Genomic DNA, 23,945 nt, shown 5'->3' on the forward strand with positions numbered 1-23,945 from the left:
ATATTACTTGGGAGCCTCAGTTTTCCTCCCCGTAGAATGGTTAGGTTAAATGTGAAAGGTAAAGATTAAATGTAATAAATACATGGAGTGCATTCTCTCGGCCATAATTACAGCACACTGAATGTCCTGAGCTCACTAAAGGGGAACCATTAATATAGCCTAGGTTCAAGATCCCCACCTGCCTTAGACTAAACTGACTTCCACACTGGATAGCTGGGCATGTGTTATACAAAGTGCTGAGGTCCCAGAAAACTTCAGTGTTATTGTTCATAGATTCCAAAGAAATAACCTGGAGGACTGGCTGTGAAAGACATGGGTTTATTAGGACTTACATGCGCACCTGTGGTGGTCAACCAGTGAAGATGATTGCTAAGTTCCATCAGCCTGTGCACGGGTAGCACCAGGGGCGGCTGGCTGGTGCTTTATAGAGTACAGAAAAATGGAGGGGGATGTGCCTATCTGAGATCAAAACACTAGCTGTTTACAATTCAGGCTCACATCTAAAAAAGCTTCTCTTGGGCTGTTCTTAGCCTGAGTTGCTGGCCAGGTTCCCAAGGTCTCACAGTCCGCTTACAGATGGCCTTCACTATATTTCCCAGGGTGGCAGGGGGAGTTGGAACATGGGGAGGGGCCCATATTCCCATTTGCCATATGGCAAGTTAGACATTTTTGTAGAAAGTTTGGCCCAGCACCAGGCCTGAGGGAGATCGGTAAGATAGCCTCAATTACTAAGGCAAGTGAGAAACTGCTGGGCTCTGGAGAGGGGCAAACCTCAGAATAAAATGTGGCAACCTCAGTATGGCCCAGGATCACCTGCACCAACCTGGGGAAATGCAGACACATCCGACACGAACTCAAATGTGTGCACTTCAGTGAGGGGAAACAGTATAAACAAGGAAGCAGTGACATGTCCCGTAGAGAGACAGCGGGAGGGGAGAGGACACGGGGAGATGGTCGCGATCTCACAGTAGGTGCCCTGGGAAGATAATGCTTGAACAAAGCGTGGATACGAGGAGCCTGGCGGAGGAAGGTACGAGTGTTGTGCTGTCACTGCCTGGCTCAAAGGCTCCCAGGTGCTGTTTTTATCGGTATGATTCACTTCCGTTCCACGAAGCCCCTGCAGTGTAACCGCATGTTTCTAGCTGCGGAAGGAGAGAGGCGTTCGAGTCGCCGCCCCAGACAACCCGGAAAAGGGCTTTGCTTTTCTAATCGGTGCGGTGTCACCCCGGGGCGCGGTTTTCAAACCAGAGCCGGCTGGCCTGCGTCGACACCACCGAGGTGCAGGAACCGCCCTGACCGGTTTGGTTCAGTGGATGGAGCGTCGGCCTGCGGACTGAAGGGTCCCAGGTTCGATTCTGATCAAGGGCATGTACCTTGGTTGCGGGCACATCCCCAGTAGGGGGTGTGCAGGAGGCAGCTGATTGATGTTTCTCTCCCATCGATGTTTCTATTCCTCTCCCTTCCTCTGTAAAAAAATCAATAGAATATATTTTAAAAATAAAAATAAAAATAAAAAACGCAGGAACCAGAAGTCTGCATGTTCCAGGCCTACGCAGCTCCAGAGCGAGACCCCCGGGCAGGAGGGGGCGAGGAGCGTGTCAGCATCCAGCCAGTTTCACGAGTGCCGCTCACTTCCGGCCTGCGCCTTGACGTCATCAGGCAGAGCCGAAAGTGCCCTCGCGCTGCCTAGGAGACAGGACGCGGGGGCCTGCGGCTGACAGGGCACAACCGGCCGCGCCCACTCGGTCGCCATGGAGCTGCCCCCAGGGCCGCGCGACCATCCCAACGCCTGGGACGATGACTCGGACCCGGAGCCGGAGCCTGACCCAGACGCGCAGGCCGAGGCTTACGTGGCCCGCGTGCTCAGCCCACCGAAACTCGGACTGGCGCCCCCGCGCGCACCTCCGCTGTCCGCGTCCGCCCGGTCCCCGGGCGCCCTGGAGCCGCGGGCCGCGTCCAAGAGCCGCGCCGTGGGGGTCCCGGGCCTGCTGAGCCTGCCCCCGGAGCTGCTGCTCGAGATTTGCGCCTACCTGGACGCGCGCCTCGTGCTCCACGTCCTGCCGCGCGTGTGCCACGCGCTGCGCGACCTTGTGCGTGACCATGTCACCTGGAGGATCCGCGCGCAGCGCCGCGTACGCGCACCCTATCCAGTGGTGGAAGGTGCGCACGCGGGGGGCCAGGGTCGCCCGCCCAGGTCAGCTTTAGGGCCCGGGAGGGAGTATCTGGGATGCTGCGATCACAGCCCCTAGAGCTGACTTCCTGGCTGTCCTAGCTCCCGTGGAGGCTGAGGTGGTTACTGGTGGTGCCGGAGTCCCTGAATTCTGAGTGGACCATGAGGCAGACATTTGGGGTCCTGACGCTCTAGAAACCTGTCTGGGGGTGTGGGGTCCTGTGAACTCCGGATCCAGCCATCATCATGATGACTTGGGTTCTGGTGGTGGTACAAAGGCCCTGATCCCTGGCTGGAGGTTGACACAGGGACTTGAAAGTCTCAGATTGTAGGAATCCGCTTGGGGCTCAGGGTAAACCCAAGAATCCTCAGGTTCTGGGTCAAGATGCTGAGGCAGCAACTAGCGATCCCTTACCCCTAGGGCCCTGACCTAGGTGGTGGCGAGGCAGGGACTCTTGAACCTGCAACTCTTGAGCCCAAGGTAGGGTTTGGGGTTGGGAATCTCTGATGCCAAAATCACAGATCCTCCAGCCCAGGGTCTAGCCTGGGATCTTAGGTAGGGGCTGGTGGTCATCACCCCTGCCCCCGAGGTCTTCGGTCCCTCGGGGATAAGACAGCTTGGTGGCCTTGAAGAGATGGGACTCTCCTGAGTAGCTTGATAAACATGGATGCCCGGGCTCCATCCATATCACTGAATCTCTACACCTAGGGCTTGGGTTCTGCACCTTGACAACTCTGCCAGGTTTATAGTTTGAGAAGGAACTCTCCTGGGTCTGGTTTGGATGGCCGAGGCAGAAAGTCCTCGCTCCTGTGCCCAGACCGAAGGATTAAGGTCAGACCTATGTCGGGGGCGAGGAAGGATCTTAATGTCCTGAGGCTGCTGTCTCCCAGACAGGGTTGGGGGCTGAGGCCTGAGGCGGTGGTCTTGAGACTCCACTCCCCCAGCTTCTGGAAACAGGGGTGAGGGGTAGTCCCAGACCTGCTTCGAAGGTGGGTGAGGCAGTGGTCCCAAAGCGAGAGCCTGGGCCTCCTTGGAGTGGGGTGAGGGATCCAGATGGGGGGTTTCTCCAAGTCTGGTGCTGGTTGGGCTCCCTGGGAACCAGGCGCAGGCTTGGATAACTGGTGTGGGTAGCAGAGTTCCTGCCCACCAGAGACCCCACTTGTGGTACCCCACAGAGGAGGACTTTGACTGGCCGGCGGCCTGCATTGAGCTGGAGCAGCACCTGTCACGCTGGGCGGAGGATGGGCGCTGGGCCGAGTACTTCTGCCTGGCTGATGGGCACTTTGCTTCCATTGACTCAGTGCTGCTGTTCCAGGTGAGATGGGGTTTGGTGAGAGGCCAGGCAGGGGTGGGCCAGGGTGACCCCAACAATATCTCCTTACTCCCCTCCCAGGGTGGGACACTCTGTCTGTCCGGCTCCCGAGACCGCAATGTCAACCTGTGGGACCTGCGGCAGCTTGGGGTAGAACCCAGCCGGGTTCTGGTCAAGGCCCTTGGCACCCAGAGCAGCACCCACAAGGTAAGGCTATAGGAAGCTCGAGGCCTAGGTAGGGTGCTGTGACTAAGGGCTCGGGTTTTGGCACCAGACCTGACAGATGACAGTCTTACTCTGCTATTATTAGTGTGATTTTGGGTGTGATGTATGACTTCTCTGGGCCTCAGTTTCTATTTCTGTCCAGGGTCAGTCAGGATGAATGAAATGAACAGGCATTAAGAGCTTCACTCAGCCGAAACCGGTTTGGCTCAGTGGATGGAGCGTCGGCCTGCGGACTGAAGGGTCCCAGGTTTGATTCCGGTCAAGGGCATGTACCTGGGTTGCGGGCACATCCCCAGTGGGGAGTGTGCAGGAGGCAGCTGGTCGATGTTTCTCTCTCATCGATGTTTCTAACTCTCTATCTCTCTCCTTTCCTCTCTGTAAAAACTCAATAAAATATATTTAAAAAAAAAAAAAAAAAAAAAAGGAGCTTCACTCAGACTTGGATACACAGTAGGTGATTAATCGATGTCAGGTGTGCCTGGAGAGGCCCAGGGCAAGGTGTGAGGAGGCTGCCCTGAGGGATCTGATAGCTCTGAGCATGACTGTCGTCTTGTGTGAAGTGGTCATGGAGAGGCACCTTTACCAGTCAGTGGGGTGATCTAGGCTGGTGGCCAAGAGCTTGGTCTCTGAGCCAGGCTGCTGGGTTCCATTGCTCATTCTGCTGTTTCCTGGCTGTGTGACCTTGAGCGAGGAACTTGACCTTTCTGTGCCCTCAGTTTTCTCATTTGTAGAATGGGACACTTGACAGTATTCTCAGAGGGTCTGGAGAGGAATAAGCCCGCCATCAGCCAGCACTCTGTAAATTACCTCCTGAGACAGGGACGGCTTTTATGCCCGTTTTCCCAATGAGGAAACTGAAGGAGGGGAGGTAATTTACCCACGCCACGGAACAGAGGCTTTATATTTAATCTCATTGTCACGTGGCCTCAAACCATCGCAGGTTCGGGGTCTCCGCAGAAGTTGATGTAGGAATATTGTTGGGTGAGGGGGTGTGCGTGTCCTGAGCTCTGCAGTCGGACAGACCTGCAGACGTCAGCTCTAATCTCTGCTGTGGCTCTGGCTTCTTGGGTTGGTTATCTTCCTCCTCGGGCCCTCCATCTAGTTATCTGTGAAGTGAGGCCTGTCACATGGCTCTGGTCCTACAGGGTTGGGTGTGGTCGCTGGCAGCGCTGGACCACCGAGTGTGCTCCGGTTCCTGGGACAGCACGGTGAAGCTCTGGGACATGGCAGCTGACGGGCAGCAGTTTGGCGAGATAAAGTGTGAGGGGTTTTGAGGAGGGGCGGGGGGGCGGGCGGGCAGGGCCCTGCCTGGCCACAGCCCAGCCTCGTGCTCTGTGTGTCCCCAGGGGCAAGGCAGCTGTGCTGTGCCTTTCCTACCAGCCTGACATCCTGGTGACCGGCACCTACGACAAGAAGGTGACAGTCTACGACCCCAGAGGTGGGCCAGGGGCCTGGACTGGGGCGAACAGGGCCGCCTGGGGGTCCCAGGGTCATGCTGGGGAAGGAGGCACTCGGGCCTCACAGCCTGGCTGGTGACAGTCACATACGCCAATGCTAACCCCTCAGAATGGCCTGTGCTGTGCTGGGGGCAGCACAGGGGGCCTTTGGGTGGGGGTGGAGTAAAGGACATAGAGGGTACCCAGAGGAAGGCCTCTGAGCCGGAATCCCGTGGGAGGCAGGCAGCACCGAGAATCCAGGCTCTCCCACTGCCTGGCTGTACGACACCAGTCAGACTTGAACCTCGGTTTTCCTATCTTGTAAAATCAGATAACAACTCCAGCCCTTTCGGGTTAATGGGAGGAGATGATAATAAGAACACTTGGTGGGTTGTTAGTTTACATAAAATCCCTAGAACAAACGTTGCCCGCCACATAAGCCTTTTCTGTTAGTTTTTAATTCTTATGTTGTTTAATTGAAGGGCCAGTGCACCTCATCCCGGCAGAGCTGAGTGGGGGTAGAGGTGGCGGTGACTCTGCTGGCATGGGTTGGCATTTTATGCTGGGACTTGCCTGTCTACTCTGTACTGGGAGCAGATGGGACAGGAGGAGAGATGGGACAGGAGATGGGGGTGGCACAGGCCTGGGGTCCTGGGAGGCCTGGATTCAGCTGGAGCAGGAGAGGAAAGACGGGTCATTTGTAGGATAGGGAGTGGGGGCGGGAAGCTGACCAAGGGTTTTGCCATAGACCACAGAGGCCCTGGATCCTGGGGTTGGCTTGGGGGTGCCTCTGAGGGGCTCTGATGTCACCTTCCTCCCTGGCCCGTCACCCACAAAGTCGGCCCAGCCCTGCTGAAGAGCCGGCGGCTGCACTCCAGCGCGGTGCTGGCGTTGCTGGCGGATGACCGGCACATCATCTCAGGCAGTGAGGACCACACGCTCGTTGTGTTCGACCGCCGGGCCAACAGTGTCCTGCAGCGGCTTCAGGTGGGCCCTCCCCAGCGTCCCGAGGGAGCGGGGCTGCGGCCTGGCCCAGCCTGAGCGGCTCCGTCCCGTGTCCCTCCCACAGCTGGACTCCTATCTGCTCTGCATGTCCTACCAAGAGCCCCAGCTCTGGGCTGGTGACAACCAGGGTCTGCTGCACGTCTTCGCCAACCGGGACGGCTGCTTCCAACTTGTCCGGGTCTGCCAGGGCCTTTGCCCCTGCCCCCTCCTTCCTGGGCCTCCTCCCTACCCCTAGACCCCCCGTGGCGATGGGTGGCTAGCCTGAGGAGAGCCTCGCCTGAGTGTCACCTGTCCCTCCTTCCTGCAGTCCTTTGATGTGGGCCACAGGTCTCAGATCACAGGGATCAAACACTCGCTGGGGGCCTTGTACACCACGTCCACTGACAAGACCATCCGGGTGAGGCCCCATGACAAGCCCCCTCCCATGCCACCCTCACTGGCAGGGGGCACACCTCCTGACCTTCGTCTGTTGCCCGTCACCAGGTACACGTGCCCACAGACCCACCACGGACCATCTGCACCCGAAGCCACGACAACGTGCTGAATGGGGTAAGGCCCTACGCCACGTGCCCTGCCCCACATGCCTTGCTGGTTGCTGAGAGCACCCCTGAGTCTTCATCTCCCTGCCCAGATCTGTGCTGAGGGCAACCTGGTGGTGGCCGCCTCTGGGGGCCTGTCACTGGAAGTCTGGAGGCTCCAGGCCTGAGCAGGCAGACATGGATATGGATGTGGATCTGCTGGCTGGCAGGCTGGATCAAGGCCTCTGTTCTCGGGGGGGCCCTCCCCTTTTCTGGTGCTGCCCTGGGCTCAGGCCTGGGGCACAAGGACTCCAGGCCACTGTTGGGCAGGGTCCCTGGTCTGTGCTCCATGTTCCAGGCCACCCTCAGGTCCTGTTTACAATTGGACGCCTGCTTTCCCTTGAGAGCGAAGGGGAAATAAACCTGATGTACTGGTGCTGTGGCCTGGAGTGGTGCCTGCTTGGGGCTGGGATGCTGGGGAGGCCCTCAAAGTCATCACCATCCACCCAGCTGCCCTGGCCTCTGCTGTGTATGTCTGGGTGGCCTGTGTCCACCCAAGTGCATTCCTGGGATCGTGTGTGTCTGTGCATCCCCAGGGGGGCGAGTTAGCTGGCTGTGTGTGATGTCACTGTAACCCCGTCTGTGACTGTCTGCATGCCCGTGAGTGTGCACGTGTGAGAGGAAGAGGGAGATTCTGGAGGATGTGGGCACCTGTGTGTGTGATGACACCTGTGTGTGTGTGTGTGTGTGTGTGTGTGTGTGTGTGTGTGTGTGAGACGTGCATGTATGCAGTGTGCAATGGCGTGTAGAAAGGGACTGTCCCTGAATGTGTGTGTGCGGGGGGGGGGGGGGCCTGCTAGGGCTAGCCCATGGGTGTGTGCTCTTCCGTCCAGAGTCCAGGGGGTGTGCCCCTGTGGCAGTGACCCCGGAGTGGGCCGGGGAGGGGCCTGGGCCAGGTGCCCCTGCAGGCCTGCAGCTCCCCACTGCCCCCCATTGCCGCTCACCAAGCCCTGAGGAGCATTTACTTCATGTTTATTGAGGGGCCTCGGGGCCAGTATCATAGGATGGCGCAAGGCTTCTTCTCCTTGAAGGGGTTGGTGGCAGCTGGGATGCCCACCAGGAACGGGTCGCTCTTGGCCTGCTCCATGCAGAACTGCAGCAGGTCAGCGGCTGCCTTGGACACCTGCAGGCCAGCTCAGTCAGCCAGACCTTGGCTGTCCCTCTGTCCCCTCGCCCAGACGTGCCCATCTGGCCTCAGCCTCACCTTTATGCGATCGATGCCAGCCTCCATCCTCAGCTGCTCCACTGCCTGGCGGGCCTGCCCAATGTCGCAGCCAATGGCCTCCTTGCTGGACATCTGGGGGAGGGTGAGAAGGGCCATAGGAAGCAGGCTGAACCCAGACCTGGAGTCCTAGGGCCACGCGAGGGTCCCTGCACCTCTTCTGGTGTCCCCTGAGAACTGTGGGGTAGGGGTGGATGCTCCCCACCCATCAGAACCACATACCTCAGCTGAGGACTCTGGCCGACTCCTGGCTGCTCAGTTCTCCTGTGGCCCTGCTCTGCCTCTCTCCCTTGTGGGCCCGCCCGCGGCCCCCCCCCCCCCCCCCCGCCCCGGCCTCTCCAGTCCCCTCCTCCCTGACCCCTGCAGAGACTTTGAAGCCAGGACACTCATGGAGTAAAATGTCACCAGTGACAGCAGCAGCAGCTGCTTCAGCCAAGGGGCTCCCTGCCCCAGGAGGCCTGGTGGGCACCCTGTGGTCTTGTGTTACCTTGGCAGAGGGAGTGTGTGGCCTTGGCCTGTCCCTGATCTGCTTAATCCCCTGCTAACTAGCCCCCAAACCCCTCCTTTACCAGCCTCTGTACCCCAGTGTGCAGTGTCCCCAGGCTTGGATGCATCCCTGCCTCTCCTCTCCATCTACACTCACTGTCCCAGGATCCACAACATGGATGACTCAGTCCACGGCTTATGCTGATGGCTTCCTTGGCCCCAACCCAGCCTTTCCCTGACCTCGATCCACCTGAGGTGGATCTAGCCTCCATCTAGCCTCCTTGGTCCATCCCGCCCATCACTCCGGTGTCTCTCACCTAACTAGGCCAAGGCCGGATTCTGGATTGCCTTCTCCCCAGACCTTCTGCCCCCAGATTCACCACCATCCACCAGACTGCCCTGGCCCAAATCTCAAACTCCTTTATTCCTCTCTTTCTGGTATCCCCACCTCTAATCCCTTCTCAAGTCCCAGCCAATTAACCTTCAAATTAGGTCCTGAATCTGGTCACTTCTCTCCACCACCACATGGGTCCCATCTCCATCCACCCTTGCTCACTTGGACCAGTCCACCCTGGTCCACCCCCACCCCCGCCACTATTCTCAAGGCAGCCAGTAGGAAATGTTAAAAAACAAATCAGAGTAACATGGATAAACCAACCTTGAGGGCATTATGCTGAGTGAAATAAGCCAGTCACAAATGGACACACGATTCCAAGCATATGAGGTCCCTAGAGAAATCAAATTTGTAGAGACAGAACGTAAGACAGTAGGTACTAGGGGCTGGGGTAGGGGGATGTGGAGCTGGTGTTTAATATGGACAGAGCTTGGGAAGATAAAAACATTCTGGAGATGGATAGTGCTTGCAACTGTTTGCATAACCATGTGATGTGCTTAATGCTGCTGACCTATACACTAAAAATGGTTAAGATGGTGAGTCTTATTTTTAGTATCTCACTCCCTTTTAAAAAAAAGATTTTAAATTGATTTTGAGAAAGAGAGGAAAGGAAAGGGAGAAGGAAACAGTGATGTAAGTGTGAAACATCAATTGGCTGCCTCCTGCATGCCCCCTACTGGGGATGGAGCCTGGAAACCTGGGCATGTGCCTTGACCAGGAATTGAACTGGCAACCTTGTGAATGGGATGACATGCAACCAACTGGCCACAATGGCCAGGGCCCTCACTTCCTTTTTAAAACTCTCCAGTGGTTTCTCAGCCTCTAAGAATAAAACCCACCTTCCTTACTACAGCCCATAGGGTCCTGCCTGGTTCGGCACCTCCTGCCCACTCTGAATTCATTTACCAACTTCTTCCTCCTTCATTCCTCATGGATCATGCTGATGCCCTTGTATGTGTTTGTTCGTTCATTCATCAATTCATTCATTCAGTATCTTTGCTGAGATCCCAATATGAGTCCAACACTGCTTAGGGCAGTGGTTCTCAGCCTTGGCTGCACATTAGAATCACCTGGGAATCTTTTTAAAATCCTGATTTCTGAGCCTCATCCTCCGGAAATTCTGTTTCTTTGTTATGGGGTGGGGACACAACATTAGTAACAAAGAAACAGAATTTCTGGAGGATGAGGCCCAGAGATCAGGATTTTAAAAAGATTCCCAGATGATTCTAATGTGCAGCCAAGGTTGAGAACCACTGGCTTAGGGTAAGGGGCTCAGCAGTGAAACCAGACAAAATCCTGCATTCATAGAGCTGTTGTTCTAGTCAGAGACAGGCAACAGCAAACACAATGTATTAAATGCTATGAAAGACAACACAAGTAAGACAAGGGCAAGACTGGGTAATTAGGGCAGGCCTCCTGGAGGAAGTGACTTTTTAAAAAATAGTTTTTATTTATTGATTGATTTTTAAAAATCTATTTTATTGATTTTAGAGAGGAAGGGAGAGGGAGAGAGATAGAAACATCAATGATGAGAGAGAATCATTGATTGGCTGCCTCCTGCACGCCCCGCACTGGGGATCGAGCCTGCAACCCAGGCATGTGCCCTTGGCTGGAATCGAACCTGAGACCTTTCAGTCTGCAGGCCAACACTCTATCCATTGAGCCAAACCAGCTAGGACTTTATTGATTTATTTTAGAGAGAGAAAAGGGAGAGGGAGAGAGAGAGAGAGAAACATTGATTTGTTGGTCCATTAATTGATGCATTCATTTGATTCTCGTATGTGCCCTGACTGGGGATCAAACCCACAACCATGGCTCATAGGGACAACCCTCTAACCACTTGAGCTACCCAGCTAGGGCTGGAAGCGACATTTTCAAAAAAATTTATTTATTTTAAAAAAGAGGGAGGGAGGGAGGGAAGGAGGGAGAGAGAAAGGAGAGAGTTGTTGTTCCACTTACTTATGCATTTATTGATTGCTTCTTCTATGGGCCTTGACTGGGGATCAAACCCGCAACCTTGTGTATTGGGAATATGCTCTAATCAACTGAGCCACCTGGCCAGGGTGGAAGTGACATTTTGAACTGAGGCCCAGCAGAAAAGGAGCTGGGGTAGGCATGTTCCAGCAGAGAGAGCGCAGCGGGTGCATTGTCCCTTGGGCAGGAAAGAGCTGGTTGGGGCTCAGTGAGGGGCTCAGTGTAGCTAGAGAGGAGTGAGTGAGGGCAAGCGGTGGGAGATGCAGGAGGGAAGTCAACAACAGGATGATGCAAGAGCCTTTTGCTTGGGGGTGGGTGAAAGCCCAGATTCTACTCCCAGGGGGAAGCCACTGCTGTTAGAAGGAACGATGCGCCTGATTTCTGTGTAAGGAGCTCTCTGGCCACAGCTTGGAGAGGGACTGGAGGGGAGTGAGTGCAGTGTGGAGGTCGTGGAGGCTTTGGGGATGATGAGTCGGATACAAATACCGACTCACGTTGTACACCTGTAACTAATGTAATGCTGTATAACAATTATACCTCAGTTCTAAAAGAGCAACAAGAAAGCACTTGGATTTGGGACCTATTTTATAGGTAGAATTTGGTGCATGTGCTGGGGGATAGGTGGGGGTGTGAGACAAGGGGAGCAATCAAGCTCAGCTCCCCAGTTTGTAGCCTGGTAGGTGAGGGTCGTTTGCTGAGATGTGGAAGACCGCAGCATGACCAGGGTTAGGTGGAGAAAAAGCCGAGGTGGTGAAAGTGAGATCCAAGCAGGGAACTTCAAGACTGTCCAGGAGGATGTTTGTTCTTCCAAATGAGTAGGCTCATTTCCAGCCCCAGGGCCTTTACACTGGCTGTTCTCTCCCAAAGGGGGGCAGTGGGGCAATGGCCTCCCCCCATAAGTTCACATATGGGGCCTTTCTTGGCCTTTGCCTTTGGCTCAAATGTTACCTCCTGTCCTAACCAGTTTGGCTCAGTGGATAGAGAGTTGGCCTGTGGACTGAAGGGTCCCAGGTTTGATTCCAGTCAAGGGCACATGCCTGGGTTGTGGGCTCAATCCCCAGTAGGGGGCATGCAGGAGGCACCCGATCAATGGATCAATGATTCTCTATCATTGATGTTTCTCTCTCTCCCTTCCTCTCTGAAATCAATTAAAAAAAAAAGTCACCTCCTTGGTGTCCTTCCTCAACCACCTGTCCCTCCAAGGCCACCAAACCCCCTTCATCCACCCCTATGCTGAAGGCTCTTGCATCATCCTGTTGAAATCCTGAGTAGCACTTGGAACTATTGATAACTTTCTATCTCACCAAACAAACTGTGGGCTCTAGAAGGGCAGGGTCTGCATCTTACTGCTTAATCTGCACCCGACACAGACTCCATAAATGCAGTGTGAGTGATTAAAGGGGTCCCCTCTGGACCAGACCCTGTGCAGTTAGAAGGAGCCATGAGATACAGTCCCCACCCTTAGGGTCTCAGAGTCTTGCTGGAGGGAGAGATGTCCGCCCAGGATCTCAGAGGAGATCCCTTACCCAGAGCAAGGGCAGGGCAGGCCTCCCAGAGGTGAGCGCTGGGGCTGCCTGGGAGGACCAGAGGGTGATGCAGCATGTGGAGGCCCTGGAGACTCGCGAGGTACGGACAGGGATCAATAGCCTATTTGATAAGAGATGCTCAGTGGCAGAAACTGACAGTTCCCGATGACTGAATTCTGTCCAAGGGACGTTTAAGAAGCCATTCTCTCACTCCAGGGGACAGAAACGAAAGGACAGGCGCCCCGCAACGCGGTGGGCCTCCACTAGGCGGCAATGAATCCTCCTTCCTGTGAGGCGCGTCGCGAACAGGAATAACGGCTCTAAGCGGCTTCCGTAGTTCGCAACAGGCCACGCCCCCGACTAGAGGCCTCGAAGAAGGCCATGTGACTAAACAACTTCCGGTCTCCCTCTCCCGTTTTTCTCCGAGCCCTGTTTGCTGTGCTCTTGTGGAGAAGCGCGTGCCAGGTACAGCGTTTGCGGCCCCTGAAGGCTGGCTTGGGACTGCTCTGATCCGCGCGCGGCGGCGGAGCATGGAGGGCCCCCCGGAAGGGGAGGCGCCGGCGGCGGCGCGGGCCGCGGTGCTTCAGCACAGCTCGGCGCTGCCGTCCGAGAGCGCCCAGGTCCGGGGCTACGACTTCAACCGTGGCGTGGACTACCGCGCGATGCTGGAAGCCTTCGGCACCACTGGTTTCCAGGCCACCAACTTCGGCCGCGCGGTGCATCAAATCAATGCCATGGTGAGGCGGGGGCGTGGCCTCTAGTGGAACCAACGCGGTGCAGTCCCTGGGGGGCGGGGCTTACCTGAGAAAGAGGCGCGCCCTTCGTAGGGGCGGCCCAATAGTTGGAGAGGTGGGCCATGCCGGGGGTGGAGTTTCTGTGTTTAAGAGAGGAAGTTGCCCCCCCACCGCCCAGCAGCGATAGCCTAGCATCAATAAGGGGCGGGGACTGACTCTAGCTAGGCAGGGGGCGGTTTATAGTCTTTGTCTATGTTCTGAAGTGGAAGGAGCCCAGGGCCAGACCGTGGCCTGGAAGGAGGAATTGGAAGAGCCTAAGTCAGGGCAAGGCCTTGGATTTGCTCCTTCCAGCGGAAAGGCGGTTGAATCCTGCAAAGATGCTCTGATTCCCGAGTGAGGCAAAGCGAGGGTGTGCCGCAGAGCCAGCCTGTGAAAGGGGCGGAGTTGCACTCCCTCCGCTGGTTCCTGGTATAAGTGGTCCTCTTTCCGAGTGGGCAGGGCTTGGGAGCGGAGTGTAATCCTGAAAACCACGGGGGTCCCTGGGCTGGAGTTTGGGTTCAGAGGTTAATTTGGCTCCTCTCTCGCACAGATAGAGAAGAAGCTGGAGCCTCTGCCGCAGGATGAAGACCAGCACGAAGACCTGACCCAGAGCCGCCGCCCACTCACCGGCTGCACCATTTTCCTGGGCTACACGTCCAACCTCATCAGTTCAGGCATCCGTGAGACCATCCGCTATCTCGTGCAGCACAACATGGTGAGGAGCTGATGGGGTGGGCTGTGGCCTTGACCTCTCTGGGGTCAGTGGGCAGTAAGATCACTGGTATTTTAGTAAGATAGAGAGATATGGGCCAATTCTAAGCAGAGGGACAGGATTGAGTTTTGTTTCGCAGCAGACATTCCTGTAAAGTTACTAGATGGGGGTTGGGAGTTAGGAGCCCTGCCCAGAATGAGGGCAGGGTCCGCCTACCTGGGCCAACCTCATTGCATGTGGCTGCAGGTGGATGTCTTGGTTACTACGGCTGGGGGCGTGGAGGAGGATCTCATCAAGTGCCTGGCACCCACATACCTGGGCGAGTTCAGCCTCAGGGGGAAGGAGCTACGTGAGAACGGGATTAACAGGTGGGGGGCCTAAGTGGTGTTGGGCAGGGGAGCTGGACTGAGGGTCCTGGGGCCTGATGCCTATCTGCCTCCTGTCTCCAGGATTGGGAACCTGCTGGTGCCCAATGACAATTACTGCAAGTTTGAGGACTGGCTAATGCCCATTCTGGACCAGATGGTGCTGGAGCAGAACACAGAGGTGGGGCTGGGACAACTGGGGGGCTGGCATGGTGGCAGTAAGGGAAGGCACCACTGGCTGAAGCTCATGTCCCCTCCCAGGGTGTGAAGTGGACGCCTTCCAAGATGATTGCCCGCCTCGGCAAGGAGATCAACCACCCAGAGTCAGTGTATTACTGGGCCCAGAAGGTGAGGGTGGACTCGTTTCATTTTCACAGTCACCTAGGGAGTCAGTGCTGTTCTCATCACCCTCACTCTTCGATGAGGAATTTCAGACACAGGCTCGGCAGCTTTTCTGAGGTCACGCAGCTATTGACTGTGGTCCTCACATCCTGGCTCTGCTCCTACACCACCTGGGAGCAGTTGGGGCAGTGCTAGGGCCCACTGCTCCTCAGAGGCTATGACGTCCAGCAATGGGAACAGTAACAGCCTGCCATTCTTTATGTGCTGGGCATGGTCCTCAGTGTTTTGGGTGAGTTTTCTTATAAATGCTTCCTCATCTGTGAGGGAGGTACTGTTGTTACTGTCATTTTACAGTCAAGGAAACTGAGGCCCAGAAAAGTTAAACACCATGCCCAGAATCAGGCAGAGAGGGGATGCTGCCAGAATGGGGACCAGCCTATCCCCACCAGGATCTGACTCCTGCTGCTGTCCTGTCCTGCACTCCCCCAGAACCACATCCCCGTATTGAGCCCGGCACTCACAGATGGCTCGCTGGGCGACATGATCTTTTTCCATTCCTACAAGAACCCGGGCCTGGTCTTGGACATCGTGGAGGGTGAGGTGCGGGGGCCAGAGGAGTCGGGGAGGAGGGCTGGCTGGCCCCGGGGCCTGATCACAGTTCTCTTCCCCAGATCTGAGGCTCATCAACACACAGGCCATCTTTGCGAAGCGCTCTGGCATGATCATCCTGGGTGGGGGTTTGATCAAGCACCACATCGCAAATGCCAACCTCATGGTGAGTGGGGATGGAGCACCTGGTCCCTAGTGTGGGGGTGGCACTTGAGTCTGCATGTAGCGATGTCTGTGTGTTAGGCCTAGGCCCCATGCTGGAGACACAGCCATGGACAGGCCAGGACCCCTGCCTTCCTGCGACTGAGGTTTTAGTCGGGGGAGACAGACAGTAAGGTAGGTGGCAGTCACTGCCATGGAGAAAAACGAGGGATGACAAGATGGTAATAAAAAGGTATACTCTTCCAAAAAGGGAAGCCTTTCTGGGAAATGTGACCTGTGAATAGAGCAAATTCAGTAGATGTCTCCGCTGAGCCATGTGGTTGCCTTGAGGAAGAGGTCCCAGCAGAGGGAACAGCCAGTGTAAAGGCTCTGAGGTTGAAGTAAGTTAGGAACAGCTAGGAGGCCTGTGAAGGAGGGAGAGTGGGAGGTGTGAGGCCAGACTTGCAGGGCCTTGAGGGCTGTGACTCAGGTGCTCACAGGTGCCCTCTGGCTGCTGCAGGGGGAACAACTAGGGCCAGGACCAGGGTAGGGACCAAGGCAGGGAAGAAGTGTTTGGGTTCAGAGGTCTTCTAAAGGTAGAGCTGGTGAGACCTGACCGGTTTGGCTCAGTGGATAGAGTGTCGGCCCCTGCGGACTGAAGGGTCCCAGGTTCGATTCCGGTCAAGGGCATGTACCTTGGTTGCGGGCACATCCCCAGTGGGGGGTGTGCAGGAGGCAGCTGATCGATGTTTCTCCCTCATCGATGTTTCTAACTCTCTATCCCTCTCCCTTCCTCTCTGTGAAAAATCAATAAAGTATATTAAAAAATAAATAAAGATAGAGTTGGTGGCAGATGTGAGAGGGTTATTGCTCTCTAGGTTGGTCTGGGGCAAGACTACCTATCATTTGCCCAGTAACTCTCCAACCCCTAACTGCCCAGCACTGATATAGGACCCGTCCCTTGCAGAGTGGCCACCAAGGGGCCCTCCTTTATCTAGGACACAGGCTCAGCTTCTCTAGCTGCAGTGCCCTGCCTCTATATGTGTCTGTCTGTCTGTCTCCCCGCCCGCAGCGGAATGGGGCTGACTATGCTGTCTACATCAACACGGCCCAGGAGTTTGATGGCTCTGACTCTGGTGCCCGGCCGGACGAAGCTGTCTCTTGGGGCAAGATCAAGATGGATGCAGAGCCTGTCAAGGTGAGGGCCAGTCAGCCTGCTGGGGTGTAGGATCTCCCAAGCTATAGCTCTGGGTCCTGTGGTTACCTGGGTCCCCTCCACAGGTCTATGCTGATGCCTCCCTGGTCTTCCCCTTGCTTGTGGCTGAAACCTTTGCCCAGAAGGTAGATGCCTTCATGCCTGAGAAGAACAAAGACTGACAGCGGTGGCCCTCCCCCTATTTATTTGTTTTCAGACCCGGCCCCTCCCCCACTCCTTGGTCAGTAGCACGTCTGGAATAAATGGTCTCAGTGGTCCAAAGTCTGCATCTGTGTCCTTAGTGGTGGTGGGTCCCCTGGCCTCAACCTGTGCCACCCTCAGTCTCGTAGGCCTCTTCCTGCCAGCAGTGGATGCTGCCTCCCATGGCAGTCAGCAGGCAGGGCTCTGTGGGGTGGTAGGCCAGTGACTGCACCACACCAGGACCCACCTGCAGGGCCAGGGCCAGGACACCCTGTGGAACAAGGAGGGAGGGGGGGGAGCAGTTATCAGTGAGCCTCCCATCCTGACCTTCAGCCATCTGCTTCTAATGGCTTTCCAGTCACTGCAAAACTAGTCTGCCCAAAAATGAGCCTCTCAGTGGCTCTGTCCTTCCAGGTGTTCAAGCCAAAACCTTGGGAGTCTTTTTCACACCTCACATCCCTTTATCTGTAAATCCTCTTGGTTCTGCCTTTAGACCAGCAGTGGTCCATGAGGCCCGAAAGGTTGGCGACCACTGCTTTAGACTGTACTCAGAGGCCACCACCCCGCTCTGAGCCGTTATGTCCGGCTTTCAGCTGCCTTCCCCCGGCCGCCATAGGGGCTCTACAGGTCTACTTGGCAGCATCAGTGTTTGCACTTCCTTCATCAACCCAGACACAGCAGCTCCACACATATGGTTTCTCCAGGAGGCCCCGGTTCCTCTTTTCCCTGAAATGTCCCCTTCCTTCAGTGTGACCTCTGCTCTATCAGATCCTCAAGAATTAGGCAGAATATTGGCTCTTTCTTAGTCCCCCTCAAGTTCCCAAGGTCCCCCAGTTCCCTCTATCCTTCTAAGGGACTGACTTCCCCTGGCCAAGCTCCAGCACCCACATCTTCTTCCATGAGACTCTCTAGCCCTGAATCCCCTAAGCCCAGCCTATCTGTTCTCAGCCTGATGCCACCACCAGGCTGGGACACATCAGGATACGGCTCACAGGGCTTGGGGCTAGAAACCACAGGGATGCTCAGAAGTAGCTCAGGTTTCCTGAACAACTACGGCCTCATCTCCCCCAGGGTTAGATGTCGCCATTGGTTCCCCCACCCTCAAGGTCAGGCCCAGTGGCTCAGCCTGGCATTGGTGGCCCTGCCTGACGTGGCTCCTGCTGCCGCCACTGCCATCCTGAAGTGCTGCTGTTTCCTGACCATCACGTGCCACCCTTAGAAGTCTTAGCACATACTGTTCCCTTTGCTGGAATGCCTTTCCTGCCCTCTCCTTCTAGCCACTGTTCTAATAGCACTCCCTTTTCCCGGTCTGGGAATGACTGAGGTAAAGGCAAAGTGGGGACAGTGCAGTGTGGGGGTGGAGAGGCTCACCTCCACCAGGTCCCAAAAGAACACCTTCCCATCCTCGGAGCAGCTGACTACATGCGTGTCACGCTCACTCAGGCAGCAGTCCAGCTTGTACTCCTGGTTCTTATGGCCTGTGTACCTGGGGGTGGATGGGAACAGTGGGGCTCGGGCCTTACCAGGGGCAAAGGTGGGGGAGGGGGAGGGGCCCTACAACCCCAAGGACTCACTCTCCTAGCAGCTCCCCTGTGTCCTTGTCTAGAAGCCTCAATGTGGAGTCCAGGCTGGACACCAGGGTGCACTGGCCATCCCGGCTGAAGCAGGTGCAAGTGATGGGGCCTGGGGGGAGGGGAGAGGTGGATAGGCACGTGGGCTGGGGCCCCTTTTGCTGCCTCTGCCTCCCCTGCCTGCCCCACGGCCTGGCCACACTCACTGCCCACGTAGTCTGAGAAGAGTTGTCCCATCCTCAGGTCATACCGCCTGACCCGGCCGTCCACAGAGCTGCAAGAGAGGGTGGATCCGATTAAAGTTTCCACTGGGGCCAGTGGCTCCATGGCTCTAGGTAACCTGTGTCCCTCTACACTTGCACCTGGCCAGGGCCCTCAGGACAAGGCTGAGCCCATCCTTTCTGTGCACCCCTCACTGTCATACTCCCTTCTCAGGGCTAGCCAGTTTTCTCAGTGTTGATCTGTGGACTTCAGGGTCGAGGGTTCAATTCTGGATCAAGGCTCATACCTCAGCTGTAGTTCCCCAGCCCTGGTAGGGGTGAGTTCAGAAGGCAACCAATCAATGTCTCTCACATCGATGTTTTTCTCTGTCTCTCCTCCCTCCCACCCTCTCTAAAAATCAATGGGGAAAATGCCCTTGGGTGAGGATTAACAAAAGGAAAAAAAGGAAGCATGCACTGAAGTGAATTCATGAGGGGAAATCTGAGGCACTGCCTTTGAGACCCAGACCCAGGGACCATTAGGAACAATTCAATTCGTTTCTGATAGGCACCGAGCATCCCCTCTGGGCCAGATTCTACAGCAGGAAGGGATGGCTTGGGACACAGCTTCGACCGAGCCAGGAGACATTTCTGGAGCCTCACTGACTGAGGGTAATATAGGAAGTCCTTCCCAAGGTGACATCTGAACCGGGACTTGAAGGACGAGATGGGACGATGTGTGGGAATGGCCAGTCAACAGGCTGGACAGTCCAAACTCCCCCCATGGTGGGAATGGCACTCTCCTGGGCTGTGGCAACACGTGAGCAGCTCTGCATGGGAATTTTTTTCTTTTTCTTTTTTTAAATATATTTTATTAATTTTTTACAGAGAGGAAGGGAGAGAGACAGAGAGCCAGAAACATCGATGAGAGAGAAACATCGATCAGCTGCCTCCTGCACATCTCCCACCGGGGATGTGCCCGCAACCCAGGCACGTGCCCCTGACCGGAATCGAACCCGGGACCCCCCAGTCCGCAGGCCGACGCTCCATCCACTGAGCCAAACCGGCTTCGGCAAGAATTTTTTCTTTTTTAAATATCAAGTTTGTGGGCAGGAATTTCTTCCTTATTTCCCCGTCTTATTCACTGCTACATGCTCGTTGCCTAAAAACGTGGCCCGTGGGAGGGGCTCAAAAACACTTGCAGTAAATAGTAGAAAGGCAGTCCAGGCAGAGGAAGAGCAGCGGCAAAGCACGCTTGGCATATCTCCCTGAAACGAGGCTGGGAATCAGAGAAGCTGAGAGGTCAGCAAGGACCAGACTGTGCGGGGGCTTGGGAGGCAGTGAGGCGGGTAGACTTAAGCACAGAGGCAGCTGTGATAGGCAGGGGAACCGGGGGAGGGGCAATGGTGTAGCTCCAGCTCCACTCACCCTGCCAGGACCTCATGGTCTGACACCTTCACACTGGATACACCATCCTTGGCTTCGTCCAGCTTCTGCACTGGGTCCGGCCTCCGAGAGCGGCAGTCCCAGCAGCGGATGGTGGAATCGATAGAGCCTGTGAGGCCGGCAGGAAGGTGAGGTCAGGTTTTGGGGGCAGGGGCTCCCCTGGGCGCCCCTGCCTCGGCCACGCACTCACCTGACAGGATGACCGTGGCCTCTTCATTAAACTGCACCGTATTCACCTTCTGAGAAACAGGAACTACCACTCAGAGGTGGCGGGACTTTGAAGGATTGGGATAAAGACCGGGTTCTCAGTGCAGATTAAAGTGAGGACAAAAGCTAGGGGTAGGGGAGGTGAGAGGTTTTGAGGGTGCTGCAAGCGAGGGGCCTGTGAATGCGCTGTAATGTGTGTGGGGGAGGGTACCTGTCACCCCTGCACACTAATGCGGGACCCCTCCGCTACCCACGCCCTAATGAGGCTTCTTTCTGCTTGTGCTCACCCCTGCGTGACCCCGGAATTTCCGCACGACCTGCCCGGAGGCCACATCCCACAGCACCACCGCCTTGTCCCCGCCGCCGGAGCAGAGACTGCTGTTGTCAAAGGAACTGGGGGGCAGGGGCGGGAAGGTCAGCATCGACCTGGGGTCCGCGCCTCAACGCCCCCTCCCGGCCTGGCCCCGGCTCACCCGGCCGCGTCCAGCACCTCGTAGCCGTGGCCGCTGTACGTCCGCAGCAGCGTCCCTCGCAGCGGGTTCCACAGCTTCAGGGTCTTGTCGCTGCCGCACGTCAGGCAGTAGTTGCCGTCCACTTGGGAAGACCAGGCGGGGTTACCGGGCTGCCGCCCTCGAGAGGCCACAGGCCGACCCGGAATGAAGACGAGGGCGCTCACCATTAAATCGCACGGCTCGCACCGCTCCCTGCCCGCAGTCCAGCGTCTTCAACCGTTTCTGCGGCAGCACCGGGCCACGCGGCTTGGGCTCAGGGAAAGACATGGCCCCGGGATGCCTTCCTCGCCACCTTCCATCTGTCTGTACCAGTTTCCGAGCGTCTCTCGCTTGGTGCAACCTTATTATTGTCCCTGCGGTCTATTTCCGGTTCCCCATTTCCGGGCTCACTGTTTCGGCTTTTTGGAGGTAATGTTGGAAAATACAATTGCTGCTGGCTGCCTCTAGGTTCCAGGTTTCTCCTTCCACTACCTGGGCCCCGCCGCTAGGTACGGAAGGGCGAGGGCTGCGGGTGTGACTGTAAAAAGCACAGTCCGTTTCCACGCCGGAAGGGGCCACTCCGGCGGCGGAAGAGGGACGTCCCCGACTCGCTATGTCCACGAACAACATGTCGGACCCGCGGAGGCCGAACAAAGTGCTGAGGTAGGGACCCGGCGTCGTGGGAACGAGGCTCGGACTGTGGGTCGGGGCCATAGGGAAGCACTTGTCCATCCGGGGGCGGGACGTGAGTGCCCCTGACCCTCAATCCCGCCGCAGGTACAAGCCTCCGCCGAGCGAGTGTAACCCGGCCTTGGACGACCCGACGCCGGACTACATGAACCTGCTCGGCATGATCTTCAGCATGTGCGGCCTCATGCTGAAGGTGGGCAGGGCTGCGTGTCTCTGCTGGGCTGCCAGGCCAGGGGCGGGTTGGGAATGAAGCGGGGCCGGCGCTGAGGGGCGGGGCTGGGGTGACGTTGGACGGAGGAAGCCAAAGCCATCGGGGATTCAGGAATCCGGGTCAGGGTGGGTGTGTGGGAGGTTGGTGTGAGGGTGGGGCCAGACTGCACAGCCACTTGGAGGGGATGGTGGAGAAAGCGAGGTCATGAGCAGGATGGGCCATGTCGAAGTCTAGTCTTTTTAGGTCTGAGGGTGGGGTCAGAGGCCCTGGCCAGGGGGTAGGGCCAGCAACTCCGTACCTGGAGGAGGCTCTGGGTGGATGAGACTGAGGGGCTCCTGGGGTCAGGGGGAAAGGTTTACGCTGCCCCAGTTGAAACCAGGGGGTGGGAACCGGTGCCGGGGAATGCCCCTTGTCTTCCGCTGACCTAACCCACCCATCTACCTGCCTTTCCCCAGCTGAAGTGGTGCGCTTGGGTTGCTGTCTACTGCTCCTTCATCAGCTTCGCCAACTCCCGGAGCTCTGAAGACACTAAGCAGATGATGAGTAGCTTCATGTGAGGCTGGGCCTGGAGAAGGAGGGACTCTAAGTAAGGGGGGGAGGGCCCAAGCCTTCCCATCTTGACTGACACCTTTCTCCCGTCTCACCCAGGCTGTCCATCTCTGCCGTGGTGATGTCGTATCTTCAGAACCCTCAGCCCATGACACCCCCTTGGTGACTGATGTCAGCCTAGAGGGGTCACATCCTGGACCTCTCTATACACCTCCCTCCAGGGCTGGGCCTTAGCGGCTCAGCCTCCTGCCCTGCCCTCAGCTGCTGGCTGTCCTGGGTGAGGTAGTCGCAGGGCCCCCAGCTGGATGGAAGGAACTTGGACCTTTCCCTGGGGTCCCACTTCTACTGGGGCAGGGAGGGGAAAACCCTAGATAGACTCCTGCCCTCCTTCCCCACCCTGGATGCTGCTGGGGGAGAGCTGTCCATGTTTCTAGGTATAAACACTCATTTTCTTGTTGAAAACAGATCGTAATAAAGATTTGCACTCTGGCTGTTCTCTGAGACCTCTCCTGTGCAATGCGGGTGCTCTCCTGGAAGGGCTCCAGTTCCTCCACTTCCTCAGGCCTGGGGTGAGGCCCGTCTGGAGCCTTCTGCTTCACTTGCTTATTCGAAGCCTTCAGGCCTTAAGTCAGCTGCCGGAGACAGGACAGTGACCCTCACCTCTGGCAACTCAGCAGGTGGCCCTGCTGACCTGAGGAATCTGGGCTTTGGTTTTCTTTTTGTTGTTGTTTGTTGTTAATCCTCACCCCAGGATATGTTTCCATTGATCTTTTGCGAGAGTGGAAGGGAGAAGGAGAGACAGAGAGAGAGAAACATCAATGTGAGACGGCGGGGCAAGACTGCAACCAAGGTATGTGCCCTTGATTGGAATCAAACTGGGCCCCCTAAGTCCACAGGCTGATGCTCCATCCACTGAGCCAAACCGGCTAGGGCAGGGCTTTGATTTTCTTATCAAAGGAGTGAAATAACGTCATTGAACTAGATGGACCGATAGGGAATTGGAAAGACATGAAAGACTGTCTTCCCCCAGAGGGGAAGAGACTGTTCCATGACTTGACTGCTGTAGGACCTGAGAGCCGGCCTGGACTAGAACGGGGAGATTGCTTAGTAAACCCCGCCCCCCCCCCCCCCCCCCCAAGAAAAAGACAACTTTCTGATTGTACTTGATGTTCATTCTGACACAGATCGCCCCTCTTTTGCCTCAGGCTATGTGCCAGTTCCTGGAACAGGTTGTCCTGATATGTTCAAGCATGTGAAGTAATTTCCCCTACCTGATAGCATTCACATGTCAGTGTATATGACTATTCCTCCTTTTACCCTGGACAATTCTTTGGCACCTGCCAAGCAGCATGGGGATCAATTTCAGCTTGCAGCCACTCAAGACACACCTGCATGTCAGTTTCCCTTTGAAAACTATTATTAGAGAGGAGTGGCAGCTTTCTTTGGTCTTTCCCCACCCTCTGCTTTTGGAGGTAGATTTTTAGTCTTGGGGCTTTCCCCTGGGTGTGCATGTACTAACAATTGGCAAGCCCGCCAGGAGACCAAAGAAATGGGCTTTGGTAAAGGGGGTCGACCTGGCCATTGACCTCTATGTGGGGAGGGGTGAGCTGTACGCTAGACACAGTGGACTGCCGCATGAGTACAGGGGACTCTGAAAATGCTGGCTGGTCTCCTACTTGTTTAAGGAACTGCACTGTGGCAAGGCAGGAAATCTATGGCTACAACTGTAGGCTGGTCACAGATGCCCACTAGAAGCAAAAGACAGGGTTAGAAAGGAAAAACTGAAACTAGAAAAAGATGTTAGAATGTCTACAACTCTGTTAGCATAGGGACTGGCAGATAAAGGCGGGGTGGGTGGCGGGGAAGCTCCTTTGAACAGATCCCACCTCTTTTTTAGAAGCCATATGTTCATG

The 23,945-nt window shown here is 56.2% G+C and overlaps 5 protein-coding genes across 9 annotated transcripts; 3 read left to right on the forward strand and 2 right to left on the reverse strand.

The window, feature by feature from the left end:
• The first annotated feature begins 10 nt into the window (after positions 1 to 10).
• On the forward strand, positions 11 to 12,684 carry FBXW9 (F-box and WD repeat domain containing 9). Of its 2 annotated transcripts, none has more exons than XM_036302716.1 (10): positions 11 to 2,160; positions 3,347 to 3,486; positions 3,565 to 3,690; positions 4,854 to 4,966; positions 5,055 to 5,146; positions 5,983 to 6,131; positions 6,214 to 6,327; positions 6,457 to 6,546; positions 6,633 to 6,698; positions 12,546 to 12,684. In XM_036302716.1, the coding sequence occupies exons 1-10, from the start codon at positions 1,752 to 1,754 to the stop codon at positions 12,594 to 12,596; spliced, it is 1,350 nt and encodes a 449-aa protein (XP_036158609.1). In that variant the 5' UTR covers positions 11 to 1,751; the 3' UTR covers positions 12,597 to 12,684. The 2 variants fall into 2 exon arrangements, with proteins under 2 accessions (XP_036158609.1, XP_036158608.1); XM_036302715.1 differs by lacking the exon at positions 12,546 to 12,684 and adding an exon at positions 6,781 to 7,103.
• GNG14 (G protein subunit gamma 14) lies at positions 7,684 to 19,938 on the reverse strand. 3 transcript variants are annotated; one of them, XM_036302722.1, is made up of 4 exons: positions 19,867 to 19,938; positions 9,094 to 9,163; positions 7,932 to 8,024; positions 7,684 to 7,850 (listed from the first exon to the last, which is right to left on the reverse strand). In XM_036302722.1, the coding sequence occupies exons 3-4, from the start codon at positions 8,022 to 8,024 to the stop codon at positions 7,725 to 7,727; spliced, it is 219 nt and encodes a 72-aa protein (XP_036158615.1). In that variant the 5' UTR covers positions 9,094 to 9,163; positions 19,867 to 19,938; the 3' UTR covers positions 7,684 to 7,724. The 3 variants fall into 3 exon arrangements, with proteins under 3 accessions (XP_036158615.1, XP_036158617.1, XP_036158614.1); XM_036302724.1 differs by lacking the exons at positions 9,094 to 9,163; positions 19,867 to 19,938 and adding an exon at positions 8,172 to 8,214; XM_036302721.1 differs by lacking the exons at positions 9,094 to 9,163; positions 19,867 to 19,938 and having other exon boundaries at positions 7,932 to 8,158.
• On the forward strand, positions 12,741 to 16,743 carry DHPS (deoxyhypusine synthase). 2 transcript variants are annotated; one of them, XM_036302717.1, is made up of 9 exons: positions 12,741 to 13,066; positions 13,653 to 13,817; positions 14,061 to 14,182; positions 14,264 to 14,360; positions 14,441 to 14,527; positions 15,011 to 15,116; positions 15,193 to 15,296; positions 16,344 to 16,469; positions 16,553 to 16,743. In XM_036302717.1, the coding sequence occupies exons 1-9, from the start codon at positions 12,860 to 12,862 to the stop codon at positions 16,646 to 16,648; spliced, it is 1,110 nt and encodes a 369-aa protein (XP_036158610.1). In that variant the 5' UTR covers positions 12,741 to 12,859; the 3' UTR covers positions 16,649 to 16,743. The 2 variants fall into 2 exon arrangements, with proteins under 2 accessions (XP_036158610.1, XP_036158611.1); XM_036302718.1 differs by lacking the exon at positions 14,441 to 14,527 and having other exon boundaries at positions 12,825 to 13,066.
• WDR83 (WD repeat domain 83) lies at positions 16,650 to 20,904 on the reverse strand. The gene is made up of 9 exons (XM_036302719.1): positions 20,768 to 20,904; positions 20,565 to 20,685; positions 20,379 to 20,484; positions 20,075 to 20,123; positions 19,867 to 19,993; positions 18,445 to 18,512; positions 18,242 to 18,350; positions 18,039 to 18,153; positions 16,650 to 16,938 (listed from the first exon to the last, which is right to left on the reverse strand). The coding sequence occupies exons 1-9, from the start codon at positions 20,868 to 20,870 to the stop codon at positions 16,789 to 16,791; spliced, it is 948 nt and encodes a 315-aa protein (XP_036158612.1). The 5' UTR covers positions 20,871 to 20,904; the 3' UTR covers positions 16,650 to 16,788.
• Positions 20,905 to 21,103: 199 nt separating this feature from the next.
• On the forward strand, positions 21,104 to 22,521 carry WDR83OS (WD repeat domain 83 opposite strand). Its single transcript, XM_036302720.1, has 4 exons — positions 21,104 to 21,245; positions 21,360 to 21,465; positions 21,939 to 22,036; positions 22,132 to 22,521. Exons 1-4 carry the CDS (start codon positions 21,196 to 21,198, stop codon positions 22,196 to 22,198), a joined length of 321 nt encoding a protein of 106 aa, XP_036158613.1. The 5' UTR covers positions 21,104 to 21,195; the 3' UTR covers positions 22,199 to 22,521.
• Positions 22,522 to 23,945: the final 1,424 nt, after the last annotated feature.

This window comes from Myotis myotis, unplaced genomic scaffold, assembly GCF_014108235.1.
Source record: "Myotis myotis isolate mMyoMyo1 unplaced genomic scaffold, mMyoMyo1.p scaffold_m19_p_32, whole genome shotgun sequence".
NCBI classification, from domain to species: Eukaryota; Metazoa; Chordata; class Mammalia; order Chiroptera; family Vespertilionidae; genus Myotis; species Myotis myotis.